This window comes from Lissotriton vulgaris, chromosome 3_1, assembly GCF_964263255.1.
Source record: "Lissotriton vulgaris chromosome 3_1, aLisVul1.2, whole genome shotgun sequence".
Lineage (NCBI taxonomy): Eukaryota > Metazoa > Chordata > Amphibia > Caudata > Salamandridae > Lissotriton > Lissotriton vulgaris.
This window is the reverse complement of record NC_141689.1, coordinates 2,109,905,299-2,109,927,971: the sequence shown is the minus strand read 5'-3', so window position 1 is coordinate 2,109,927,971 and position 22,673 is coordinate 2,109,905,299. Positions and strand designations below refer to the sequence as shown.

At 43.9% G+C, this 22,673-nt stretch overlaps 1 protein-coding gene across 1 annotated transcript in view; it reads right to left on the bottom strand.

The window, feature by feature from the left end:
* Positions 1 to 22,673, bottom strand: part of LOC147728887 (uncharacterized) — a 386,974-nt gene that overhangs the window by 238,851 nt on the left and 125,450 nt on the right. The window contains exon 8 of the mRNA XM_086963878.1: positions 14,355 to 14,460. Coding sequence (XP_086820004.1) covers positions 14,355 to 14,460 — 106 coding nt within the window. The remainder of the gene's footprint in view (positions 1 to 14,354; positions 14,461 to 22,673) is intronic.

The window sequence follows — 22,673 nt, the reverse complement described above, 5'->3', positions numbered from 1 at the left end:
CACCCTGACGATTCCAACGGTGTATCAGGTGTGTGGGTTGGCACTGTGGTTCCCGAGTTTACCCGCCTCAAAGGTTGAAAGTTCTTCCTTTATTATAGTAGTATAGTTATAGATAGATAGTATGGATATGGATGTTATCCCTGTTTCCCCTACTTGTTTAGCTACTATATAGATGTCTGATTTGCACAGCCGAGTTAATGTTCCTTAAATGTGTGAATAGTTGAGTGGATAAAGGCAAGCGAAGTGTGTGATTGACAAAGCTTAGTTAATTAGTATACAGCAGCCCAGAATGTGCCAGTTTAATTACCGTTACTGAAATGGCTATTTTGTTTACAGTTGCCCCCCTATTAGCGAAGTATTACAAAGTGGAAAAGGCCTTAGAGTTATGTCAGGTATTGCTTTTTTAAAAAAAAATTTTTTTTACTCGCAGTCTTCATTCACTGCCACGTTCCCTGGTTTCAAATCCCTGTGAATGATCCCCGCTGAATGTATGTACTTTAGTCCACTCAGCATCTGATAGACCAGGAACTGAATCTTGTCTTCTGATAAATGTATTCCCATAATCTTCTGTAAATCAATCTCCATGTATGGCATCACCAGGTAAAAGTCTTGAAACCCCTGGAGTGAAGTGGCAGATGTGAAGACGTCTAGCAGCCAGATGACATTTTCATGCATCATATGCTTCAAAAGTGAGAGTTCACAGTAAGCTCTCTTGGCAAATATCTCAGGCTGGAACGGCCGGTTCAGCTTTTTTATGGCAACCTTTACACCCGTTTTCAAGTCCATAGCAGAGCAGACAGAGCCGTAGGCTCCGCTGCCCACCGAGTACAGAGAGGCATAGCGCTTGGGCAACCCCCAGACGGTCTTGTTCACCTCCTCCCGGTAGAAAGCCCTCCGCCTAGTGAAGCTCATCCCGGCACCTTGCTCCAGGAGCCCCGGTGGGTTCCCCGGACAGAAGGCTCCCACGCGACGTCTCCTTTGTTTTGGTTGAGGTTGCAGGTTTTTTCCAGTCAGACAGGAGGAAGTGCTGCTGGACGGAGCCTACCTGTGCCAGGTGTGTGCGTGTTGGGATCCATCCCTCGGCCCCTCCCTTGCTTTTGTGTTTGCCCACAGGTCAAAGTTAAATTTGCTGATGTAACTGATTGTTTTTTTAAAATGGGAATAGTGTAGCTGAAAGCTATCCAATTATGGCGAGAAAAGAGTGCGGTTGCTGAAAGTGGCGTTAATTAGCCTACATCACAGTGTATGTGAAAGTGTAAATAGAGTGAATGAATGCCTCAAGTGTTTTGTTGTGTGAGCCCCCTGTGAATGTTTTATGTAGTCCAAAGGCTGTAAGTTCGTTTTGTATTGCGCAGCAATAGTATTGAGTGGCACTTTGAGCAAGCCTTTGTTTGTACTGTTGAAGTAAGTTAATGTTTTAAAGTCCGTTTTGTATTGCGATGCAATTTTCGATAGTGGCACTGCGAGAAAGGCTTTGTTTGTAATAGTGATTGAAAGTCGGTACTCAGTGATTGTGGTGTTGATCTTGAAGTGTTGTCAATGCAATTGCAAGTAGAGAGTGGCAGTTCGATAAAACCTTTCCTTGCAATTGTGAAGTAAAGTCCCTCCGTCTTGGTATTATTATTTCTTTTCGTGAAGTGGTGTGAATGATAGTGGCCCTGCGAGCAAGCCTTTCTTTGTAATTCCTAAGTAATGGGCCGCACTCAGTAAGTAAGTGTTGTGACTGAGAATGCAGGTAGAGAGTGGCACTGCTTGAATTAATGGCAATGCGACTGTCAGTCAATGCAAGTTTTTTCGTAGCGTTCGAAGCTTGTGTGTTGTTTCCCTCGGCTAGCCCCCTATTACGAAGGTGCTCGTTAGAGAAATCCGTGAAGAGTTTTCATAGTTATTTTTGGAAGTACTGTGTGAAAAGTGTTAAATGTAGGGTGATTGGTTTTTTTGAAAGCCGCGCCCCTTTTTGTAACATTGAGCACAGTGAGAAGGAACGCGTAGTGAACAGGACCTCCCCACCACTTATGACAGCGTGTGTGACAATTGTTTCCGCGCCTCTTTTACTTGTTGCCGCGCCCCTTTGATGATGGCATTCAGGGACCCTGTGATAATGCGGCATTAATGTATCGGCGATTGAAATCCCTGGGCATGTAAATCCAATGGCCTTATTTGTATATTTGGCGCCCTGCAACCGCCGAGTGCTTTTTCAAATGTTTGTGTGCGTGAAGGCGGAGTGGCTTAAACTTGCATCCCTCTTTCAGTTGTAGCCACCCCTTATGACAGCGTGCGTGTGCCGCGCCTCTTGTACTTCTTGCCGTGCCCCTTTGTTTATGGCATTCACGGGCCCTCTGATAACGCGCCATGAATGTATTGGCGAGTTAAGTCACTGCCCATGTAAGTCACATGTCATTTGTTGTGTTATTGATAAACCACCGAGTGCTTTTGCAATCTTTGTGCCTCAATTCGGAGTGCTTTTGTGTGTGCTTCAATCTTCAGCCCATGAGTTTGTGCCGCCCACAAGTTTACTTTGACACGCCCATGCTACTCCCTAGCATCATTACAACGCCCACAGGGAACTACTTTACCCCTAATGTTGTTTTCACTTTGTAATGTATATGGTGTCCATATGTATAGCCTATGACCATCTCCTGGAACTCCCCTTTCCAGCGCTGTATTGGGTGTTGTGATTGGTGGTGTACTTCTGAAGTTTACCCGCTTCAAAGGTTCACAGTTCTCTCTTTATAATAGTAGTATAGATGTCCACAACAAGTACGAACACTGCATAATTGATTGCCTTTAGTGAGTTTGTGGGATAGGTCTCAGGAAAGCCGACGCGTTTCCAAACCCTTTTCTGTATTTTCGGGTTTTTACTCAGGGCAAAGCTGGGTACCTGACAATTAAAAACAGAAAATAACTACATTTTAATGGCTTCTCCGTTTTCTAAGTTCGTTCTATTGGCGTTTGGTATGAAAAGAAAAAAGTTACCTATATCATTCCTGGGCAACTTTGTTTTGTTTATCTGTGCTCATAGTGATATCTTTTTTTTTGTTGTTGAAGAAACTCTATTGCGCCTGGGTATAGAAAAAAGAGACTGCCTGTTGTCTCAAGTTGTTTTTGGTCAAAACAGTATCTTATTATGAAAGTGGTTAAGCAATACACTTACTTTTGGGGAACGTTTGAGAACACGCGTGTGGTCGCGTTTTCTTTGATGTATTGTCAAATCACGGGTGTTCGCAACTGTTTCTGTTAAAAAGTAGTGCGTATGATTTAGTTGTTTGAATCCGTGGTTAGGTGCTATATGGTCATTACTTATTTAGCTCGATCTTACTTGCAATTACGGCTGAGCGCCCTGTTATTTTCAGGCTATTTTGTTCTTGCTGCAAGGGAGCGTCTCCGCATTGATTTCACGAACGCGTTAAGTCTGCAACATTGAAAAAAGGGGTTTGCTCGGTGGCGTGATAGATTTGATGGACATTAAATCAACGCTTGGATCGTGGTTACAGTTCTCACCTTTAGTCTATGGGAGTAGGCGATTCAATCACTCGTCTTCGTTTGCTATACTAGCGTTCGGAAGACCGCTGCGCTCTTGTTTACGTGCATGCAAACCCGGAAGTGAGCTCTTAGGGAGTTGTAGTGAATTAACATTCGTGGGATGAATTGTTGACTGTTAATGTGTGTTATAATTGTTTTAGAGAGGGTATTTTTGGAATCTGTATATGGTTAGAGGATTCACTGGGCATTAGCGCTTCCACCATTAATGTTAACTATTTTTAGGGAACCGGTCTACATGACAAAGGGCTCAATGGATGGTTCTTTGTAATTCTGACATTTCGTTCATTCTCTCCATCATGCAGTTGTACTTCAAAATTAGATACGCTTCTTTTCTCAACAACATGGTATCTACATTACCTCCACGTGGGGGAATTTTTATGGCTGACAGCACTGTCCACTTGTAATCTTTCTCTGTATGGTCACTCTCTAAAAAGTGTTGAACCATTGGGGCGGTCAACACTTTTTGCTTTATTCTGGATCGGTGTTGTGCCAGCCTTTGATTTATTTGCTGGTTGGTTTTCCCAATGTATAATTTTGGACATGGACAAATTATCGCATATACCAAATTGCGGCTTTTACAATTGGTGAACTCTTTGTGTGTCCATTTAATTGAGTTAAACTCAAACATCTTCCCTTCTATTGTATTGGCACATGAAACACAAGTGCCACATTTGTGGTGGCCTTCAACTGGTTTCAAATTTCAGAGAGTGCGTAGATCTGTTCTGGCTTGGGAGATCCCTATGTCTTCTCTGAATATCTGTTGGCCTATGCTTCTATTTTTCTTTAGCGTCAATAAAGGTTTTTGCATTGGGACCTCTAAATTGGAAATTAGATGCCAATTTTTTAAGATTATCGCTTTGAATTTGTTGGTGTATGGGCCATATGTTGTTACATAGACTAGCCTCTCTAGAGGTTTCTTTTCTTTTTTGGTTAATAGTTCTTCCCTTGGTGTGAATCAAGCACGTTTGGTAGAGTGTTTTAACACTTTTCTTGGGTAACCCCTTGCTTTCAGCTGGTTACATAAAATTTCAGAATGTGCCATAAAGTCCTCTTTGCGAGAGCAATTTCTTCTAATTCTTAGCAGTTGACTGTAGGGGAGATTAGCTTTCAGACTTTCGGGATGATAAGAGGGCGCTAGAGGGCGCACAAGCGGAATGGCCGCCATTTGGGGAGGCTACTGCTGCCTGGAACATATAGCCTTCATTTATCCTTTTTAAATAGTTTGCCATCTGGAAGAAACGGTGCATATATGTTCATGAGCCTGATCCCCGACCTCGGTGAAGATTGAGGACGGATCCGATGCCTCTAGACTGAATGCTGCTACATGATAACTTCCCCCGAGTGCAGAGCTGGAGCAGCGGGAGGCGTGGTGAGCGGCGCCCTGTGGCAGGAGAGACCGCGGCTCGCCACGAGGGAAGTAGGCCCGTCCGGCTAGAGGGGGACAGCAAACTGTCGGGACCCGGCGGCCCGCCGGAGATAAGAGCTGCCTACAGTAGACCATATGAGGGGGCATCGCTTCGGAGCTGAGTGCGATAATGTGGCCCACAGGATAGCGGACAACACCCAAAGTGCTCGACGGCTGCACCGGAGGATGCCAATGCTGCATTTGTGAGGGCGTACCGGTGAAGACCCTGCGGCTCCCATGAGACAGCGAGGTCTAACGCTAGATCGCTGTTGTGGTGAGACCCCTGATTGTAGCGCTGAGTAACCCACGACGGCGCTGGGCCTTATTACTGTTGTCCCACTTGTTGGAGTTGAGGGCCTATAACGGACAATCCACGGTGGCTGCGCTGGAATATTTGCAGGTTCCCGACTGCATGGGGTTGCACTAGATGGGGGAGTAAGTTGCACGGCGCGAAGAGTGGTTGAAGGGCGCAGAGCTGCGGGCTCCATTAGATTGAGCCCCAAGACGGAGATGGCGTGGAAGAGGGAGACGATTCTTACTGTGGCCACAATTTTATACTACTCCAAACTCACATGGTGTGCTGGCGTGGAGGCTATTCCCTGCTACTCGATCCTGCATGTACCTGGCATTCCAACGGATGCATGCTAAGGAAGTGTGAGGCCCTAGTACGGGCGCATGGAGGTCCAGCAAGCTACGAAGCGCTGCCTTAACACCTGAAATTACAGAGGACTTTAGCAGCACAGTGATATAGTGATACCCATAGTGACCGGCGTTTGTGTGTCTGAGGTAGACTGTGATACCAGCTAATAATTGGCAGTATGGTGAAACAGGACAACGGTCAGCCGAAACTATCTTTTGATGCACCAAAAAAGGGGCCCAAATCTGCATCGGCGGTGGCTGCCTCACGTGGCGCAGAAATGGCGAGCGGCGGAGCATCGACTCCGGAGCTAGATATGCACCAAATACTGCAGGAAATGAGACGGGTTCGCCACTATGGTAGATAAGATGGACCGGATGTCCTCCAGAATGGACGCAATAGTGCACAAAGTGGATCAGCACAAGGAGCGGCTGAAGGAAGCGGAGAGGCGTATTTCGGATTCTGAGGATACCACCGCCAGTCATGCAACACAAATGGCAAGGATGGACAACCTACTACGGGTAATTGCGAGGAAGAATGAGGATTTAGAAGCACGTAGTAGGCGCAATAATATTCGCGTAACTAACATTCCGGAGTTCACCAACACTGGGCGAATGGAGGACTATATAGAATAACTTCTCCTGACCGCCATAGGCGCTGAGGCTTTCTCCACACAATTCATAGTGGAGCGAGCACACAGGTCCCTGGGTCCACAACCGAAACCGGGACAACCGCCATGACCCATAATTGCGCAATTGCTAAATTATCGCGATCGCGATGTGGCCCTACACGCTGCACGTACAAAGCAAAATCTGGTGTATGAAGGTGTAGCTTTCTCCGTTTACCCGGATTTCACTCCATTAGTGCAAGAAGAACGGCGCATGTTTCTAGATGTAAAAAAGAAGCTACGAGCTGCTCAGATTGATTATGCTTTACTTTATCCTGCACGACTCCGCGTGACACATCAAGGCAAACAACGTTTTTTTACTAACCCGCAGCGAGTGGAGGACTATCTGCGACACCTGAGGCGGACACAACGGGGAGCGAATGGTCGAGACCCGGAGCAACGTGACAACATACAAGAAGAAGATGAGGACACTTGACTTATCATAACAGTAGTTGGGACCCTGACTCATGGCCAGCACACATGACGCTGTTACGACTTGAGGTAGCAGAGAGGCTGGGGACACTTCATGCCCAATAAGCCAGGGACGCTTAAAGTGGTTCCAGTGGTAACGTATTCCAGGCCCCACCGCCCCTCCTCTGCTAGAGCCCGGTGGTCGTACAGGCTCCAGGGCCTGGAGAGGGACGGGGGCTGTGTGAACATCTAATGCTGTTCCCCTATGTCGAACTATGTCATTGCACTGACGTTGGGAGGGTGGGGAGGGGGGTGGGCTTCAGTGGGAGGGGGGGGTGGAAGACAGTGGGGACACTGGAATGTGGTTGTTTTATTCCTGACGGTATGTGGGGAGGGACGGGGTGGCAGCGGGGGGTAGGTTGGACCATGGTGGTTCCTATTGGTTAACTACACTGTTGGGGGGGAAATGGGCGGGAAAAGGACCTGTTGGCAAGTTGGGGGAGCCTCATAACGGAAAGGAAACAGAGGGCATGTTTCAAGTTGCCCTGTTATTGTTGGATAGAAAAAGGAACCAATTGGGCGGTGGTGGATACTGGTGTATTGTGGTACAAGTCTGGACAAGGTGGTTGTATGTTGCACACATAATGCACAATCCTAATGGGTGACACCCCTACAAACATATATACGGTACTATCCTGGAATATACGAGGGCTTAAGGATGCTCGGAAGTGTAGACAGGTATTGGCCTACTTAGATAGGCATAAGGTAAATATGGTATTGTGCAGGAGACGCATATACCCCCTCAGACTATTTCCTCATTTGCTGGCAGGTGGGCGGGGGTCAGAGCCTTCTCTAACTAATCTTCTTATGCTAGGGGCACTGCCATACTGATACATCGTACGGTTCCCTTCACATTACTGGGGCAACAGGTGGACAAGGAAGGGCGCTACGTGATATTTTGGGGGAGATTGGGAGGAGATACGGTTACCATTGTCAATTGTTATGCTCCGAATACAGACACTCCGGAGTTTTGCACACTATTATGGGGGAAGGTATTGGATGTAGGCTCTCGGCACATCATTTGGGGGGGCGACTTCAATGTAGCGGTGACACCCACGTTAGATAGGGCAGATGGCCAAGCACAATATCATCCAAGGATGAGAGAAACACTGCAGGGCATTGTGGAGGAGGGCGGCCTGGTGGACAGTTGGAGATATCTGCATCCCACGCTTCAGGAAGGTACACACTTCACCTCTTACACAGGTACATGGGCGCAATTAGATTACTGCTTCTTATCCAGAGACCTGGCCCTCTGCGTCACCGAGACCAGACATCTGGCCAGAACTCATTCTGATCACTGCCCTGTGTTGGTCACAATGGCTATACCTGGATATGACCTTCCTAGGCGCACCTGGCGGCTCCAACCAGCTGCCCTCCTGGATGCTGTTTTTCACGATGAACTAGGGGAAGACATAAAGGACTTTTTCCCTCGTAATAAAGGTACGGTAGACAGCTTCGAGGTGGTATGGGAGGCCTTTAAGGTCACAGTTCGGGGGTGGTGTAACGCCAAAAGCTTTGGTGTACTCCGAGACATTCAACGCACATTGCATAAACTAAAGAGTGAGCTGAAGGCACTGGAGAGACAAATGGCGGGACGGGATGGAGGGACTGCACACCAACAGCTTCGACACAAGTTGTCAGAATATGAGGAGGAGGTGCAGCGCAAAACGAAATTTAGAAGTAAATATTGGGTTGCCCGCACATATAGTGAGGGAGAACGGCCAGGGAGAGCATTGTCTGAGGTGATAAGGACTGCCAGAGGCACTAACACCGTCTTGGAAATTGTTGATCGAGAAGGCGAGGCCTGTAGAGACAATAATCAAATCTTGCATGCCCTTCACACACACTATGCACACTTATACATTACACAATCCATGGGGGTGATAGATCTAGACTTTTTTTGGGAGAGGTGGCACTGTGCTGGCTGAGTGACATGTACAGAACATTTTTAAGTGCTCCACTGGAACTGGGTGAAATAAGGGAGGCTATAATGTCTCTGGGAAATGGTAAGGCACCAGGGTTAGACAGAATTCCCGCTGAAATCTACAAATGCTATATCGAAATCTGCAAATGCTATATCGACACTATGGCGCCAGTGTTGAAAGAGGTATTCGAAGATTTCCTGGAGATGGGAATACTACCCGGTCAATGTGCGAAGTGGTGATCACATCCCTACTGAAGCCAGGCAAAGACCCTACGCAGTGTGACTCCTACCGGCCATTGTCCTTGATAAATTGTGACGCAAACATTCTGGCCAAAGTATTGGCCACACAGCTGTCACTCCTCATGACTAGAATAATACTTCCCGATCAATCAGGTTTTGTCCCGACGAGATCGACGTCTCATAACCTACGAACTCTCTTTTCACTTATACAAACGGTTGCCCCCGAGCTTCCACTCGCCGTGGTGTTTTTGGACGCCTCGAAGGCGTTTGACTCAGTGGAGTGGCGCTATCTTTTTACTGTCCTGCGCAAAATGGGCTTTCCCCCAGTTTTTCTAGCTTGGGTAAAGTTGCTGTACACTGAGCCAACGGCGAAAGGGCTGGTAAATGGACATCTATCGACGCCCCTAAGGATCACCAGGGGAACTCATCAGGGGTGCCCACTATCCCCACTTTTATTCGCTATTGTGATTGAACCGTTAGCGTGTCGTTTACAACAGCTACATCAGACTAGCGCGTTTCGATGCTTCCAGCGTCAGATATCTATCTCACTATACGCTGATGATGTTACCCTCTATGTGAAGGACCACCAAGCTAACCTGAATGCATTGCTGCGTGAGTTCCCTTTTTTTAATGTTCCCAGCTAGGGAATTCATTAAATCAATTCTTTCCACTAGCCAGGGAATTTTTAATTTTTGATATTTTGCATCCACTTATTTAGGTCCTTACACCCCTATCACTTATCACTTCTACACTACCCTTACACCACACATAGCCTATGCTCATATGAATATATGTCCACAACAAGTATGAACACTGCATAATTGCTTGCCCTTTGTGAGTTTGTGGGATAAGTCTCAGGAAAGCTGACGCGTTTCCAATTGACTACCCATGAAAAGTCAGTCTTAGAATTAGGCCTGAAGTTCGTGCCAGTAGCCAACACAGATTTGGCGAACTTAAAAATTGAAGCTTTGGAATTTTGCAGGAAATTACGGTTAAAGGCGTTTTTCCATAATAAGGAAAACACCAGAAAACCTGAGCCATCTAGCCTCTCAAACAAATCAACCTTTATTCCCCCGACACATAGCATCCCCAAAGAAATAATTGCTTACGAGCAGATGGTCCTTTCATCCATCACGCAGTTGGGCAATCAAAAAGTATTTGCTAAAAGAAATTTAACAAGTGAAAAACAGGCTGCCATCAGCGAATTAAGGAATGATGAAACAATAGTAGTAAAACCTGCTGATAAGGGGGGCGCCCTGGTGGTTTGGGCAAGAGAAAAGTACATTGCAGAAGCAAACAACCAAATACAGAAAGAAGAATAGTATAGGCTACTAAATGAGGATCCCGCAATGCAAATACAAAAAGAAATACAGAATAAACTAACAGAGGGATTTGACTCAGGCATCCTAGGCCCAAAAGAATTCGAATATCTAACAAAAAAGAAACCTCGTACTCCGGTAATCTATTTCCTTCCAAAAATCCATAAAAATCTTATGGAGCCGCCCGGAAGACCTATCGTCTCCCGGTGTGACTCGATATTGGAGCCACTAGCAAAATATGTTGACGTGTTTTTGAAACCTTTCATGAGTCAGGTAACATCATATTTGAAAAATACCACTAATTTTATTAATAAAATAGAAGGTTCAATTTTTGATGCTAGTCAAGACCTAATGGTGTCGTTTGATGTCACCTTCCTCTACAACCAAATCCTTCAAGAAGGATTGGAAGCAATGGAATTTTTCCTTGAAACTCGACCTAAGCCATAACGAGTCCCAACAGAATTTTTAATAGACCTGGCTAGGATTGCACTCTAGAGAAATTATTTCCGGTTCATGGATGCGTTCTACAGTGCAGGTGAAGAGGACCCCACATGGGGAGTCCTTATGCCCCAGAGATGGCGGTTCTCTTCATGGCCCTGTATGAGGAACGCTTCTTGTATCATATCAATCCTTACCGAAAGCAGATAACAACATGGTATCGGTACATTGATGATGTCTGGTGTCAGTGAAACGGTACGGAAGAAACTCTCATCTGTTTCCATGAGTGGCCCAACACCAGACATCCAGATATAAAATTCACTTTGACTTACAGTCCAACACGTTTAACATTTTTGGACGTAGAAGTTTTCCCACAATATCAGAAGCTGACTACCACTTTATATCGAAAAACAACCGATAAAAACACAATGCTCCACTACCGGAGTTATCATCCCAAAGTCTTAAAGCTAATCTCCCCTACAGTCAACTGCTAAGAATTAGAAGGAATTGCTCTTGAAAAGAGGAGTTTATGGCACATTCTGAAATTTTATGTAACCAGCTGAAAGCAAGGGGTTACCCAAGCAAAATGTTAAAACACTCTACCAAACGTGCTTGGTTCACACCAAGGGAAGAACTATTAACTAAAAAAGAAAAGAAACCTCTAGAGAGGCTAGTCTGTGTAACAACATATGGCCCATACAACAACAAATTCAATGCGATAATCTTAAAAATTGGCATCTAATTTCCAATTTAGAGGTCCCAATGCAAAAACCTTTATTTGCGCTAAAGAAAAATAGAAGCATAGGCCAATAGATCGTCAGAGCAGACATAGGGATCTCCCAAGCCAGAACAGATCTACGCACTCTCTGGAATTTGAAACCAGTTGAAGGTCAACACAAATGTGGCACTTGTGTTTCATGTGCCAATACAATAGAAGGGAAAATGTTTGAGTTTAACTCAATTAAATGGATACACAAAGAGTTCACCAATTGTAAAAGCCGCAATTTAGTATATGCGATAATTTGTCCATGCCCAAAATTATACATTGGGAAAACCAACCAGCAAATAAATCAAAGGCTGGCACAACACTGATCCAGAATAAAGCAAAAAGTGTTGACCCAATTGTTCAACACTTTTTAGAGAGTGACCATACAGAGAACGATTTCAAGTGGACAGTGCTGTCAGCCATAAAAATTCCCCCAAGTGGAGGTAATGTAGATACCATGTAGTTGAGAAAAGAAGCGTATCTAATTTTGAAGTACAACTGCGTGATGGAGGGAATGAACGAAATGTCAGAGTTACAAAGAACCATCCACTGAGTCCTTTGTCATGAAGACCGGTTCCCTAAAAATAGTTAACATTAATGGTGCAAGCGCTAATGCCCAGCTAATCCTTTAACGATATACAGATTCCGCAATACCCTCACTAAAACAATTATAACACACATTACCAGTCAACAATTCATCCCACAAATGTTAATTCACTAAAACTCCCACAATCCAAGAAAAGAAACGGAATCATGTGACCTAAGAGCTCACTTCCGGATTTGCACGCATGTAAACTGGAGCGCAGCGGTCGTCCGAATGTTAGTACAGCAAACGAAGACGAGTGATTGAATCGCCAACTCCCAAAGACTAAAGGTGAGAACTGTAACCATGATCCAAGCGATGATTTAATCTCCATCAAATCTATCACGCCACCAACCAAAACCCGTTTTTCAATGTTGCAGACTTAATGCGTTCGCGAATTCAGTGCGGAGACGTGCCCTTGCAGCAAATGTAAATGTAAATGTACATGAATTTATATAGCGCAAATCACCACTGGTTTCTAAGCGCTTGCTTAGGGAACCCGTCCTAGTATTCCCCTGTGAGATAACCCCGGCAGGGTATCCGCAAGGTGAAAGCCAGGCATCCCGCCGCGAGGGGCCATTGTGGAGATTAAGCAAGCTATTACCCAGAGTCGCAGAGTGTGAACCCATTAATCGAGTAGGCACCGGAGCGAGAATTGTCGAGTCTATGGACATATTAGGACTCAAGACCCCGCCGAGCCGGGAATTGAACCCTGGTCCCGGGCTGACCTCCGCTTCCAGGTCTGCCTCCTCTAACCAGTGAGCCACACTTCTACGAAATAGACTGAAAATAACAGGATGCTCAGCCGTAATTGCAAGTAATATCGAGCTAAATAAGTAATGACCATATAGCACGTAACCACAGATTCAAACAAGTAAATCATACGCACTACTTTTTAACAGATAAAGTTGCGAACACCTGTGATTTGACAATACATCAAAGAAAACGCGACCACACACGTGTTCTCAAACTTTCCCCAAAAGTAAGTGCATTGCTTAACCACTTTCATAATAAGATGCCGTTTTGACCACAAAAAACCTGAGACAACAGGCAGTCTCTTTTTCTTTACCCAGGTGCAATAAAGTTTATTAAAAAAAAAAAAAAAAGATATCGCTATGAGCACAGATGAACGAAACAAAGTTGAACGAAACAAAGTTGCCCAGGAATTATATAGGTAACTTTTTCTTTTCATACCAAACGCCAAAAGAACTAACTTAGAAAAAGGAGAAGCCATTAAAATGTAGTTATTTTCTGTTTTTAATTGTCAGGTACCCAGCTTTGCCCTGAGGAAAAACCCGAAAATACAGAAATGGGTTTAGAAACGCTTCAGCTTTCCTGAGACTTATCCCACAAACTCACTAAGGGCAATCAATTATGCAGTGTTCATACTTGTTGTGGACATATATTCATATGAGCATAGGTCCGATGTGAGAACAGTCCTAAATATGAGAGGAAACCAATAGACAGGACTATAGTTTGAAAAATTTCTGGTGTACTGATGTAATGTATATTGACCAAATGCATCAAATTGAGTAATTTGTTGTTGATTTGTTAATACACAGATTGTTTATGATCAATTTTTTTTAAAAGAATTGTGTTATGGTGTGCCAAACTCTGACATGTCACAAAAATATGAAATTCTTGATAAAAAAGAATGAAACTGTTTGAGTAAAACATGGGTGCTCCAATATGAGTCCAATTGCATTTTCAGGTTTATGAATGTTGGCGAAGATCATTCCGTTTATTCTTTCTTTTTATCGACCCACCTTTGTTTGCTTGGCGCAGGAAAATTTAAATTTCAAAAACATATTTTTTCACATTAGGTCTAATTACTTTGTGAATGTAAATGACAATTAAGGTATACTTGCAAACTGTGACTACATGCCTGCCTTTATCAATGTTTCACTATAAAACTATGCAATTGTATTAATTTAATGGAGCGTACGGCTCTCAGACAATGTGCAATTTGGATAGGGTCACTAGAAAGTCCAAATCATTGTCCTTGTCTCCCCCCTCCCTGCCCCGAGAAATTTAGTATATCCTATGCCCCTGCTCACAATTACTCATTGGTCTTGTACAGAAGGGGATGGGTGCTTTGAAGGGTTGGCGGCCGCCACTGTGCCGCATGGGCCTGTGTTACTCCCCTGGTGTTGGCACCTTCCACAGCAAAACGTACATTATGTTCATACTTTTTGTGTAATATTGTTTGTAAGATCCTTTGTACTTTGATATACGAGATCGGTTTTTCACTTATATCCTAGTATCTAAAATGATGTAAATGGAAAATGCACCTCGACCAATAACAGAATTATACATGATTTAAGATACGTACATTTGAAAATTTCTCTTTCTATATGTTACCTCTGTCCCCGTTCTCCAGATTCACCCGTTTAAGTTTATTGGTAAATTCTTGCATCAATGCAACCATACTTCTTTCTTCTTCTAGTCTCTGTTGCTGAATAGAGTCCTGTTAGAGGTAAAGCAAAGCTTTCAGATCATTGTTTTAATTGCAAACTGGTTTCTCCAGTCATGGTCAAACTGGCGCCAATAGTATTAAATGACGTGATCTAAAGAATGCTACATTTCTACAATATTATTTCTGTGTTTATTGACACTGGTGTACATGACATGTGTACATATATATTCCACACAAATATATTTATATTTTAAACGTAGAGCAATATTTTCATCATTTAAAAAAAAAAATCACCATATTAAAAATAGAAAATACCAAAATGTCTCTCCTGTGAGGATATCATGAATGCGATATCAACCATGTCGATTTGTTAAACTTGATAACATATTAGAGAGAACACTTGGGGGCCGATTAGGATGGCGGACGGATCGCCACCGCCATGTAGGCGGTGGCGATCTGTCCGTCATCCGTGCCCGTCCGCCACCTATTCGCCCCCCAATATTACAATGGCGTGGGGGACTGCGGCGGACGGTAAGACCGTCCGACACTTTTCCGCCGTGGTCACCTTGCGACCGTGGCGGAAAAGGTCTAAAATGGTGACGGTGTCTATCAGACACCGCCAGCCATATTAGGATGTGCTGTGGGCAATGAAAAGGCATACAGTCTTTGCTTCGGTGGCCCGTTGCGGGCCCCCAGGGTGATGGGGGCGGTGGGGGCGCACATGGGGTGTACCTGTGGTACCCCCCTGCGTTTCAAAATACAACATGGCAGGCACCGCGCGGTGCCTGTCATGTTGTGCTTTGAAAAGCACAACATTAATTTATAGCATTGCGCCGGGCGGTGCTTTCAGAACCGCCCGCCGCAATGTTAAAAATGTGGGATGCACCCGCCACTGTGGCGGGTGCATCCTAATTCGAGGCACGGGACCTCCGCCTCTGTGGCGGACGGTCCCATCCCCCGACAGGATGGCGGACGGACTTTGTCCGTCCGCCATCCTAATTGACCCCTAGATGTTAAAACAGTCTCATCTTTTAAATGCAGTTTTAAATTCTTATGCTAGTTCCTGCCTCTGTCCTTGAGAGCGTGAGTGAGGTGTTATTTATTGTTTTGTATGTATTTTTCAGTTGTATTAAGAGCACTGTTACCTCAGTGCCTTCCTGGTGCCAAAACTGCTTGTTCGCTAAAACATAGCCATGTTTGTAGTTTTCTCTTAAAACTTAGTGGGCTCTGGGCAGATATGTTTTAGGGAGAATGGGAGGTACTTCCATAGGTTAAGAACCCCATGAGAGAACGACCTGCCACCCCAACAACTTTAATTTCTTTAATTTGGGCACATGCAGAAAGACTGTCTGGTCTGAAGGTCTAATGTGAGCTCCTGCACAAAACTTAAAAGATTAGGATAAACAGCAACTGGAATGACATGTTAGGTGTCCTGGCTACAGCTCCATGTAGCTGTATCAAGGTCAAAGATCCCAAACCGTTGCATATGAAAAACAAACAGTGGGTTAATGTGCTTGCTGCATGGATTATGGACTGCACCATAAACGATTTGATTCAGATTGTCGTTCTTTTTTCACTGATTTATAAAAAACATTTTGCCTTTTCCCAAATATTAAACCATAATTTAAGTAACATATACCATAATTCTGGGAGTGACCTTATAAAGTATACCTACAGGTATACTTTATAAGGTCACTCCCAGAATTTTCCGCTGCTAAGTACACATTAAATGAAAAATATCAGAACGGGTACCATGTTTCACCCTACAATATTTCTATACACACACACACACATACACACACACATATATTGTGCCTTTTTCACAAAGCAGCAGACGCATAGCTTCATCCAAATGAGTGTTAACATTATGGCTCATATACCAAGTATGTTGGAAAAAGTGGTAGCACCACACCTAGAAAATACCAATATCCAAAGTGAGGTATTTGCCCAGTTTGGTAAATAAATCTTATTCAATGTCATGGAGACAAAATGGGGAATTGTACTTGGAATTGGTGTTTATCAGACTAAGTTCAGCATGTATCGGACTTTTCCTGCACTTTTCTGTCATACATTTTGGCAGGTTGGACCTATTGAACATAGAGGAAAATTATGGGAGTTAGATGCCTATGGCAAAACTGAGACTTCTGATCTCTGAGTAAAGTAAACCCCTGTTTGTGAAGGGTTTTGAGTTTACGCCCAACCACAGAACCAGGGCCATTATCTGCAAGCATGTCTTTTTTTTATTTTTTTTATTTGCTTTTATTGTTTTATGCTAGGAAAAACATAAGCGAACAGTCAAATTCCACAAATAAATAAATGACATACTGAAATTCACAGGATCACTAAATGAAAATATCAATATTCAAAGAAATGCATCTAAATCCAATCAGTAATTGGTGCCCAAATCTTTGTTCCCATATCCCTTCTTTTCAGGCCCTTGGTTTTATAAATAGCTGATTCTAAATTGTACATTGATAGTATTCTTTCCAGCCAGTTAAAAAAAGACGGGGGATCAGGATTAATCCAGTCTCTAGTAATGCAAGCTCGGGTTACCGCCATACAAATGAAAAGAAAACAAGTTATAGCTTTTGATCTTGGGATGCCTGAACTTAGTACCATCTCTGCGGTTATATTAATATTGCTCTTTAAAATAACAGCCAAAAAAAGTTACATTTGTTGAAAGAATTCCGCAAGCTTAGGGCATTGGAAAAACATGTGTATTGCATCAGCCGCATAAAAACCACAGCGATTACACATAGTCCCAGTTGTCGTACTTAATTTGACAACTTTACTGGGAGTATAATAGAGGTCATGTATACTCATAAAAAGTTACGAATTCATCATCCCAGTTATAAGAAATCTATTAGCAAGTTAAAATGACTCACGTATATCAATTTCTGGTATCCCCAACTTACTTATCCATTTAACTTGACAATTTTCTAGATCATCAGGGAACTCCTGCATCAGACATAAATACCAAGTACCAATTGATGTTTTTTTCCCCAGATGATCCAGAAGGGGAATTTTATTCATTCTAATATCTGCCGAATGTTGTGGACTTTGTAGAAAACTACGGATCTGAAGAAACCTAAAGAAATCATTTTTGGTTAGGGAAAACGTAATCTGTAACTCATGAAACGAAGCCAACTGACCGTCAGAAAACAAGTCCCCTAAATAACATACTCCTTTCAACCCCCATCTAAGAGCTACTAGATTACAAAAAATAGATGAGGGTAATAAACCAGGTGCAGTAAAAGGTGTATACACATTCAATTTTGTTAATCCCAGATGTCGCCGAACCTTTTGCCAAACACCAAATGCTGCTTTTAAATCTCGTCTTTTTATAGTAACTAGGTTCAATCACCTAAAGAAAACAAGCTTTCATTCCCTCTCCCATGAGCAATTCGTAAAATCTTTTGTCGGTCTAGTCAGCCAGACACCACTACAAGTGAGGAACAGGTTTTGAATGACCACAGAAGAGGGGTTGCTCGTTTCCTCGATCACACCTCTAGGGTGGGCACAGGATCTCAACACAGGGAAAGAAAGGTTCTCTTATTGGTAAGGGTGGGGCTAGAGTCAACTCCATACCCAGACTAGTGACAGGCATAAATGTGGCACAACTGGACACCCTCTTCAAAACACTATTGGACCTGTGAAGACATAAGAAGGGCTGCACCTGCTGTTCATACCTGTAAGGAGACCCCTAAGTGCTGAACCTGCTCCCACATGTGCCCAGGACAAAGACATTGACTCCAAGGGTAAATTGGCTGACCGTTGTTCAGCTGTAGTGGCACCAAACCTATAAGAAGCCCACTTCCCTGGAAGAGCCAAGTAGACCAGTTCCAGCTGTGCCTGCAGTGGGACCCTGTGCTGGTTTCTGATGAAGTGACTCTTGACTCCCAAGTGCTGTTTCTGAGGTTCTGGGGCCCTTGGCTGTTTTTAAAGCATACTCTTTCTAACATCCTAAAAATCCTGAGACTAAAAAACATTTTGACTCCAAAGATCTCAGGATGACTGGGTCAAACCTGCCGAGTGAATCTGACGAAGATGCATTTCCACTGGGCCAAAGATTCAGGTTGCTTCCACTCAGCGTTTTTCCGTGGCAGCAAATCAATCTTAGCAGGACGTTGCAGAGATGCTATCCAGTCTCACTGAGCCCTGTTCGGCTAAAGTTTTCAGCCAAGTTTTCAGCCTTGCCCAGCTCTAGGAATCAGAGTCCAAAAAAAGCAAAGGCACCAAAAGTATCCCACTGGCGAGGGACCTTCCTTGGGCATGAATTTTGAATTTTTCCCACTTTGAGCTTACCCACAAAAAGTTAACAGCTTCACTGGGACATCGTCTGATGGCTATCCCTACCATAAACTGCTGCTTTCCCCCACTGAGAATTTTGGAATTCCATTTCAGAGACTTCTAAACAGGACAAACCTGGTTTCTGTATCTGACCCGCACTCCACCCCGGTCAGCCTTTAATCACACGTAGGTTATGGTCAAGCGCAACTGATTGCGTTTCATTCTTTTTAGCACCATTTTTATTTAGAAATTCATATCTCTGGTTCCCCTTATTGGAGTTTTGTTGGTTTGGTGTCCTTTTGTTCATCAAAGTATATACTCCAGTTTTATAGATTGGAGTGGGACGTTTATTGTTTTTTTACTTCTAAACGCTTTACACATTTTCGTAAGTTAAGCCTGTCTGTTCTGTGCCATAGCTACCAGCGGTTGAGCTCAGGTTTAAATTACTCAAACCTTTACTGCACTGAACAGAACAGTGTCATTAGTATTGTAGAGGACCACAATTCAAAGCGATTAATAATTCTCACAGGCATTTTACTTTTGTTTTTCAGAATCAAATTCTGCTTTTGGATTTGTTTATGAAAAAACAAAATGTGTTGGACTGAGCCTCAATGACTTGGAGGTCCTGTTGCCATTGCACTTTCAGCCAAAACACCCCACCATAGAGGTGGGGAACTCTAATAAGGCCCATAGTCTTTCATCAACTTAAAGTTAATTAAATGAGCACCATTGATTTAACATACAAATAATCAATGTCATTTCTGTGTTACATTTTGTGACTTCTTTTACATACATTTAGTGTTTTTCAATCAAGGGAAGTCAAAACTGAGCAGCTAACATGTCGACTTGAAAATGGGTTTTTAATTAAATTTTTTATGTTGATATATCTTTAGGAATTTATGTAATTTTTAAAAACTGACGGTAAAGGGAAGGCTCATTTTGAACTCAACTAGAAAGGCTAGTAAATCTTGAACTCAACTAGAAAGTCTCGAGAGTGACAGATGTGTGGCTGCTGAAGAATTTTTACCCGGGGCTACCAGGTGACAATTCCACATCCCTGTGGAAATACTGCATTCATGCAACCTAATTAAATCTCTTTTCGCAATCAGCACTTTTGTTATCCCAAGAATCCCCGGTGTATCAGATACCGTGTACCAGGGAAAATAACTCCCAAGATTGGGGCTGGGTTTGCCTGCTAAATCCCTCCTTTTTGGCCAATAAAGTTAAGCTGCCTGCAGACTCCGCTTTTGGGCAGGGACCAGGTGAGTGATAGGCAAGCTGCTGTTGATTCCTTAAAGCTAAAAATTTACCAAACCATGTTACCTCTCCAGGGGGGTCTGTATGGTTCAGGGGGTTGCTATATTCTATCCTCAATATTTTTCTCTACAGGATGCTTCTCTGTCTATGCCTCTCTCTCTTTCTCTGCATCCCCCCTAACTGATTTAATCTAATAGAGCGCAATGGTACAATGAGGTTCAAGATCATTACAGCCAACTACATGGCAGTAAAACTTCTTGGCAGAGGAGTTTACATTAGCTTCAGAGAGTGCATCTTTAAGTTATAGCATGGCCTGTAACACTCTTCGATCCCGAAACGATGGGTATGTGGCCTAACACTTTCTCTTGAGCAGAGCACCATTACCTTAAAGCTAATTTTGTGTTTAGTAAAGAGTTCTCTATACATAAATACTGCTAGTTTACTTATCAGTGCCAGAAATGTGGCCATCATTACAATTGAGAGTGCTCCCTTTTTTATTTTTTTAAACTTTATTTAGCAATTTGTTAAAGACAAAATAGAGCACTGAGTTCAATTGCACGATACATAGGGTACAATCTCAATGTATTGGGTACAACATTTTCTTTTCATCACAGCAGGTCAATCAAGTGCGTGTAACAATGTATACGATTTATACCAAAACCCTTTTGAGTGCCACCCCCAGTCCACAGTCCAGTAGTACATTATTATTTTTCCTTCCGTGCGGTTCATACAAGAAGAGCGAAGGGACTACCCTACATGAGCGGGCAGACTTGTAAACATCCATTGACATGTACAGTGTGACCCTTTAGCCCACCCCAGTTGGCACAATACCCCGCTCCTGTTGGGTAAGGTGGTCTAACTGTTGTTGCGAAAGGAAAGATCTGAAGGGACCCCAGAGGTCCTTTGGTCTGGAGGAAGGAGGGATGGTACCAGCATACAGGTCGCTTTTCATAGAGCAGGTTGCTAAGCTTTGTATCCAGCTGCATACCGTCGGAGCTCTTTTGCCACCCCAGTGGATGCTACTTCTCTTTTAGCCAGGAGTAGAGATGGCAGTAAATCTGCGAGTTTTAGGGGGGAGCTGGACCACATATCCCAAGAGGGCAACCTCAGGCAAGGGCTCAATCGGAGTCTGTATCATTTTACTTAAAGTTTTGTGTACTTCAATCCAAAAGGCGTGGATGCGGGGGCACGTCCAGGCAAGGTGTGCGAAGTCTGCCTGAGGAGAATGGCACCGCTGACAGCAATGCGGCCTGCTGGGGTCTATCTTGTGTGCGTGGGCTGGTGTAACATTGTATTGTATTGTATATGGTATTTATAGAGCGCAACAAACACCCTACGGGTACCCTGGCGCTAGAAGAAACGTGAGATGCAGACCAGCAGGAACAAAAGAAATGGCTAAAGAAGGAATACAGCCAACGAGAGCGATGTTACGGCCCAACGGAATTAATTTCTCGGGAACAGCCATGTTTTAATTTTTTTCTTAAACAGGGACAGAGTACTGCATTGTCGAATTTCCAGCGGAAGCTCATTCCAAAGTTTTGCAGCCGCAAAACTAAAGGATCTTCCACCCAGTCTGGCCTTGTGAAACCTAGTTACACTTGCCAGGTAGGCAGAAGAGGAGCGAAGACTCCGGGTGGGTGTGTACCAGACCATTTTCTTCTGCAGTGGCCTAGGGCCAAGTCCATGCAGTGCCCTGAATCCGATACACAATGATTTGAAGAGAATTCTTTGGTGCACCGGAAGCCAATGTAGATCTACTAAGCACAATGAGGCAGAAGAGCCCCTTGGTCTGGATAGGGCCAATTTTGCTGATGTGTTCTGAACACGCTGCAGTCTCTGGATTAAATATTTAGGAGATTCTAATAGTAAGGCGTTACAGTAGTCAAGTCTACTCAAAATAACGCCTTGAATGATCAAGGCTCTAGCCATCGCTGGGAGCAGTGGAAGAATCTTCCTAAGGGCCTTCATGAGGCCAAAACAGCACCCCACTGTCTTGTTCACTTGAGTGTCCAATGACAAGTTGGTGTTAAACATGACACCCAAGTTGCGCACCGTCGTAGATGGCGTCAGGGGGATGGAAGTATCCAGAGGCCAGAAGTTACAAGGAAGAAGCCGGGCAGCCTTCCCATCTGCGCAGTGTAAAATTTCGGTCTTGCCCGAATTGAATTGTAAGGAATTGTCACGTAACCACTGCGCAGTATTCTGCATACATGCATGAAAATCTTCTAGAGCGTTAGATTGGATTCCATCCAAAGAAAGGATGATCTGAGTATCATCAGCGTAGTTTACTACCTTCACATTGTCGGAACGGATGGTTTTATTCAAAGGGCTCAGATAAATGTTAAATAGGATTGGGCTAATAGGCGATCTTTGCAGAACCCCGTGACAGATATTTGTGAAGACTGACTGAAATGGAGGAAGGGCCACTGCCTGACACCTGTCAGATAGATATGATTGAAACCAGGCCAGGGCTGTGCCCACTACTCCCACTTCCTCTAGACGCGCCATCAGAATGTCTAGGCTGACCGTATCGAACGCGGCAGACAGGTCGAGCAATACAAGTATTGCTGATTGTCCCCAGTCTGCCATCTGCGCAGATCGTCCATTACGGTCACCAAGGCTGATTCGGTTCCCTGTTCTGGACAGAATCGGAACTGTACATCTGCCAGGCAACCAGAGCGCTCTAAAAAAGCTGACAAGGATTTACTAACCCTACG